This window comes from Myotis lucifugus, unplaced genomic scaffold (genome assembly GCF_000147115.1).
Source record: "Myotis lucifugus unplaced genomic scaffold, Myoluc2.0 scaffold_114, whole genome shotgun sequence".
Lineage (NCBI taxonomy): Eukaryota > Metazoa > Chordata > Mammalia > Chiroptera > Vespertilionidae > Myotis > Myotis lucifugus.
Genome location: NW_005871162.1, coordinates 3,532,508 through 3,538,507, shown reverse-complemented (window position 1 = coordinate 3,538,507; position 6,000 = coordinate 3,532,508). Strand labels below are relative to the sequence as shown.

General features: G+C 50.2%; 1 protein-coding gene across 1 annotated transcript in view; it reads left to right on the top strand.

The window, feature by feature from the left end:
• The window catches only part of ODF1 (outer dense fiber of sperm tails 1), a 9,493-nt gene extending 3,900 nt beyond the window's left edge, over positions 1–5,593 (top strand). The window contains exon 2 of the mRNA XM_006093357.3: positions 5,125–5,593. Coding sequence (XP_006093419.1) covers positions 5,125–5,593 — 469 coding nt within the window. The remainder of the gene's footprint in view (positions 1–5,124) is intronic.
• The last annotated feature ends 407 nt before the right edge of the window (positions 5,594–6,000 follow it).

The window sequence follows — 6,000 nt, the reverse complement described above, 5'->3', positions numbered from 1 at the left end:
CAGGGAGGGTTGGGGGCAGGAGGGAGGGGGGTAAGAGATCAACCGAAGGACTTGTATGCATCCATATAAGCATAACTAATGGACATAAGACACTGGGGGGTAAGGGAGGGCAGGGGATTGTCAAGGGCGGGGGAAAAAAAAGGACACTTATGTAATACCCTTTGTAATACTTTTAGCAAAAAAAAAAAAAGAAAAAGAAAACAAGTAAAAAAAAAAAAAAAAAGAAGAAGCTGTGCCGCCAACCCGACTTGGTTTGCACCTCAGTCAGCGCCTCACTTTGTGGGCTCTCCGTCCTCTGTACTCACGTGGGAAAAACAAACAAGAGCCAGCTGCCACGCTCCCCTGCCCTTCGGGGTTTGGTATCTAATTAATGAGGCCCTGCAGCTGCTCTGCTCCTGGCAGAAGTCTTCATGGACAAAGGAACCTCGACTTGCAGCCACACCGCAGAGGGCCGGTGGCCTCACCCCTGCAGCCTTGGCTGACACCGGGAAACTGGTCCTGAGGTTGCACGTCGCTCCACTCACCACTGTGGGCGGCCTGAGTCTCAGTGAAAAATTCCCTCGAAGATCCCCACACAAGGGGCACCCGTCTTCTGTGAACCTCACACATCTGCCTTCTCATTTCTTTCCTGGTTCGCCCCTTCACACGCTGAGAACGGGGTTTTCACGGAATCACTCTTACGCTAGAGGCTGATGAAGGCCAGCCCTCATGGTGGCTTCTTGGCCGGGTTAGCAGGGCCTGGCCCAGTTCTAAGCCCTCGGGGAAACCTTTCCATCCCCCACCCTCACCCCGTTCCTTGACTCAGAAGCTATGGCCTCGTTAAAGGGGGGAACGCTGGCGGGTGAAAGACTGGCTTCCCTCCGTGGGAAGGGAGGAATCTCAGTCCCCTCATACCCACAGGCCTCGGAGCCCAGCCACCCCCGGAGGACAGGAGTAGGAGCTGCTGCCCATCTAGGCCAAGTGCATGTCTGCTATTCGGTTTGGCCTTGTTTAATGTTACAGGACAGGGGTTTGGTCACTTAAAACCTCAGGTTTTGGGAAAGCCTGAATAAGGAGGAGCCTGATAGACTTACCCTTTAAGAGTGAAACTGCCCCTTGACCTTCCGCTTCGTTTCATCCTTGTACCATCGTGGCCATCTTATAGATCATGGAACAGACACTGCCGCCATGTCCTTGGTCACCAGGAGGTGGGAGATCCGGGACTTGAAGCCAGGCTTGCCTAGTCTGGTCAGTGATTCTCAAAGAGCGGTCTCTGGGCCAGCAGCGGGAGCACCACCTGGAACTTGTTAGAAATGCAAATTCTCAGCTCCTCTGGCAGGCGCGCTGAGCCAGAACTCTGGGGGTGGGGCCGAGCCACCTGTTCCCAACAGCTCTGTGGGGGGTGCACCTGCATTGGTGGGGGGGACGCTGCTCCTGCCATGGCATCGTTCTTCGGTATCAACCAAAATCTGGAGAAGAGAGACAAGGCCGGAAAAGAAGGGAAGAGGGAGAAGAAAGAAGAGAAGGGGAAAAACATGTTGGAAAAGAGGGATCTAGTTTACTAGGTCCTAAAGGGCTCTAAATGAGGAGAAAAAGCCAAGTACCTCAAGGACCACTAGAGAAAGGCCTACTTCCCTTGGCTCTTGGGTAAAATGAGGCCTTTTTAAAAAAATATATATATATATATATATTTTATTGATTTCAGAGAGGAAGGGAGAGGAAGAGAGAGAGATAGAAACACCAATGATGAGAGAGAATCATTGATCGGCTGCCTCCTGCACACCCCCTACTGAGGATCCAGCCCGCAACCCGGGGAATGTGCCCTTGACTGCAATCGGGACCCTTCAGTCCACAAGCCAACGCTCTATCCACTGAGCCAAACCAGCTAGGGCAAGAGGCCTTTTTGACATCTTTGTTACTGTATTCATCACCAGGCTGCCCCTCAGTTATATCTCTGTGAAGATGGCTGGCTGTGTAGCTCATCATTGCAGTGGGCAGTATCTGTCACCTTCAGGAGCTTGGTTGTACGTTCAGGTGAAATTCAGTGTCAGTAGGGAGAAGAGGTGGCAGACATAGACACTGGCCGTCCACTCGCTTTACCCCCGCTTTCCAAGAGGCTTCCGCAACGAACCAAAGGGGCCAGTCTCCTGTTTATTGTGGCTAAGCTCCATCATGACAGGTATAGGAGGCAGTCCCCACGGAGCCACGGACGATCCCATGTGGGATGATGAGTTCACCTCTAGGCAGGAGTCAAGTTGCACGTTGAGAGTTGAGTCTGATGAGTGAAATGTGGCTCTGGCAATTTCTCCGAAACCCACACATCCTCGCTGTTAGCCTCTGACCTAGGAACAAAAGGAAGGAAAATCCCCACCGCGCCAAGACTTCCTGGGCAACTTTCTGAAGATCCACTTTGGAGAGACTCCTGTGCAGCTGCTGCAGGGACAAAGGAGACAGAGTGATGGGAACAGAGAAGAGGGGGAGTCGAAGCAATAAAATACATGAAATTGTACCTGAAGATGCAGGTTGCTAAGAGGAGGAGATGGACCTTGGAGTCTGCTGTGGCTTGTAGATCTGGCTCCCAGATCCACCTCCTGCACAGGGCCTGGGGCTTCGGTGAAATCAGTCGTGGCAGTAGCCAGGTCTAGCAGTCCTGCTTGGGGTCCCTGGCCATTCTTTGTGAGGCCCAGCCCTGCCTGCACGGCGGGCTTTGATGCTTCTTATCTCCACCTGGAAGGTCTGAGCTGAACAGAAGAGCTTGGCTCTCAGTCCACACACACGAAGGGAGATTCTTGGAGACCGGGGGCAGTCGTCCGCTCTGTGCTCCGCTCTTGGCTCGGGCTGTTGTGCTCCATCCACAGAGGCCTGGAGCCCCTTGGTGTGCTGCTCTCTGCCCATCCAGACAGCGAGAATGCTTTTTCTCCTGTTGTTCTCACAGGGTCATGTACAGATTTCAAAGACAGTCCAATTCTCCTCCTTTCCTCTTAGTATGGCCTATGGGTACCCTGGCACACTCGGGCCCCATACCACCCCCAGGGGTGGAAATGGAGCCGAATGACTGTCCCAGACCTCTGGGTGCCTTACCTAAGATTTTTGTCAGCCTCAACATCTTCTATTAGACCATTTTGGATTAGCCAGTAAGAACCCTGGTTTATAACTGTCAGTACAAGGGCTCACATTGTTAAACCAATCATGATAGGGCTTATCAAGAGAAAAATGCAGATTCGAAGCCATATGTATAGCATGATTTCACAATAGCACACACAAAACTATACATCTATGTAGAAATAGATACACACACACACACACACACACACACACACACACACACACACGGAGAGTCTACCCCAAAATGTTAAATGTTATATAGGCTTATGGGTATTTAAAAATATATACACCATCTTTTTGCTTATCTGTAGTTCCTGAGTTTTCTGCAATGAACTTGCCTAACTTATGTAACAAAAAGAAGCGTATAAATAAAATTCAGCATAAAAAGTAAGAATTAAAAATGTATCTCAAACCAATAGCCCAATCATTGAGTCCAGACGCCTCAAACTGGAAGAAGTTCTAGGAATCCCACACACCAAGGCCTTCCTTTGGAGACAGAGATGCAAGAGTTGCCAGGAGTCTCTCTTAGAACACAGATTGTCTTCATGTTAAGGGACAAAAGACCATTTCAGAGCACTGAGTTGTCTTGGGAAGGATTGGGCATTTAGAAAATGGACCCCGGCAGACCAGAGTCTGAGAGCTCATAACCTTGCCATTAACAGGCCTGCATATGAATCCAGACTCTGCCATTCACCACTGTTCCCTTCTCCTCATCTGTAAAACGGTGATAATTACATCTGCAATATAGGGTTATTGTGAAGATTAAACAAAACAATGCCTTTAGCAGGTTAGCACTTTCTATGGTACATTGGGGGGGGGGGAGGGGGGAGACAAAACCCAACATCTTCATCACGTGCCAAGCACTATTATAAATACTTTTTATTCATTCACTAATTTAAGCCTCCCAACAACTCCAGAAGTAGGTCCCAGAGTTACAGATGCGGAAACTGAGGCACAGAGATTCAGTAACTTGTCCACGGTGGCAGAGCCAAGGTTTGGACCTAAACGGGTTGCAGGACTTGTGCTCGTATGCACTTCACTTGACCACCTCCTGATGTATCATCAGTGATTGATTCGTGTGAGCTGTTGTTATTGTTGTTTTATTATTCAGGATTTATGCACCGGACTGAGGAGCAGCAACAAGGCCGCTCTACATAACTCATGGAGATCTGCTCCAAGGGCCACCAGCAGGGGTACCTACCCATCAGCTTGGTGGTGGGAAGAGAAAAACCTTGATGTGTAGTGTTTGCCAATTTTCATGGTGTAAAGGTGCTCACCATGCCATCTTTCAAGCTGCCAGCACGAAGTCACTAGATGAGGAGGCGGTAGGATCCAGCACACAGGCCCTGCAAGGGGACTTCCCTGCTGGGCCAGCCATCAGAGTGCGGAGCAGCCGCAGGCAGGAGGAGACGAGGCAGGCCCTGGCATCCAGCCTTGTCATTTGTTGATGGGGTGTTGAGGCTGAGTCTGTGTGATGGCCCAGTGGTGGCCCCAGTCCCGTGGATAAGCAGGGCTGAATTCTAAGGCTGACAGCCATCATTTTAAACGGTATCTTATTAGTTGGATCCTGTTAAAAAAAACACCCATAATAGTAACAATAATGATGATCATGGTAATAATTAAGCAGGGTGTATAATGTGCCGAGTACAATTTTAGGCAAAAGACATCATTTCATTGAACCAATACTATGATGTAGGTACTGGTACTATTTCCATTTTACAGATGAGGAAACTGAGGCACAGAGAGGGTAAGGAACCTGCCCAAGTTTCCGTAACTGATCAAAGGAGGAGCTGGGATTTAAATACAAAAGAAATATCTGGAAGGCCAAGCCTCTAACTGTTGTTAACAGAGGTTTACCTGTGGGGAGTGTCATTTACATGGGAGGCCTTTTGTGTTTTACTTTATACACTTCTGTAAAATTTGACTTTTTTATACTGATGGGTGTTTACTTTCGCTATTAAAAAAATAGAGATCAACACATGGCTTCTCAAGCTGAGTTCTGAGATGTTTCTCTCACCCTTCCCATGCTCTCCATCGCAGACTGAGAAGAACAACCAACAGGATTCTGGCCTCCTCTTGCTGTAGCAGTAACATTTTAGGATCGGTGAACGTGTGCGGCTTTGAACCCGATCAAGTGAAGGTCCGCGTGAAGGATGGAAAGGTGTGTGTGTCGGCTGAGCGGGAGAACAGGTATGACTGTCTGGGCTCGAAGAAGTACAGCTACATGAACATCTGCAAGGAGTTCAGCCTGCCCCCGTGCGTGGACGAGAAGGACGTGACCTACTCCTACGGGCTGGGCAGCTGCGTCAAGATCGAGTCTCCGTGCTACCCCTGCACGTCTCCCTGCAGCCCCTGCAACCCCTGCAACCCCTGTAACCCCTGCAGCCCCTGTAACCCCTGTAACCCCTGCAACCCCTGTAACCCCTGCAGCCCCTGCAGCCCCTGCGACCCTTGCAACCCCTGCTACCCCTGCGGCAGCCGATTCTCCTGTAGGAAGATGATTTTGTAAAGCGTAGGAAGCCATGATGTAGTTAGGTAGTTACTCCAGCCAGGCAGCTCTTCCAGTGTTTCTCTTCCCCTTCTAGGCCCGTTACTCCAGTACATAGGGAACTGAATACATAAGTGCAAATTGCTGGTGTCGTGTGCAAGTCTTTCGGTCCCACCCAGGCAGGAGCCCTGCCCAGCCAGAGGGCCTGGGAGGAATTCATGGGTGGGAATGGAAGAGAGAGATCTGCCCTCCCGTGTCCTCCTTGACACCCAACTGCTGCCAAGTTCCAGGAAAAGATGCTCTTGGTGGGCAAACCCAGACACTGTGTCCAAATGGTGCCGTGAAATGGCCAAGCCCAGCAACCACACTGTGAAAGCAGGCGCAGGCACAGGCTTGGGTGAAGGCAGGTGCTTTGGCGAAGCTGCAGT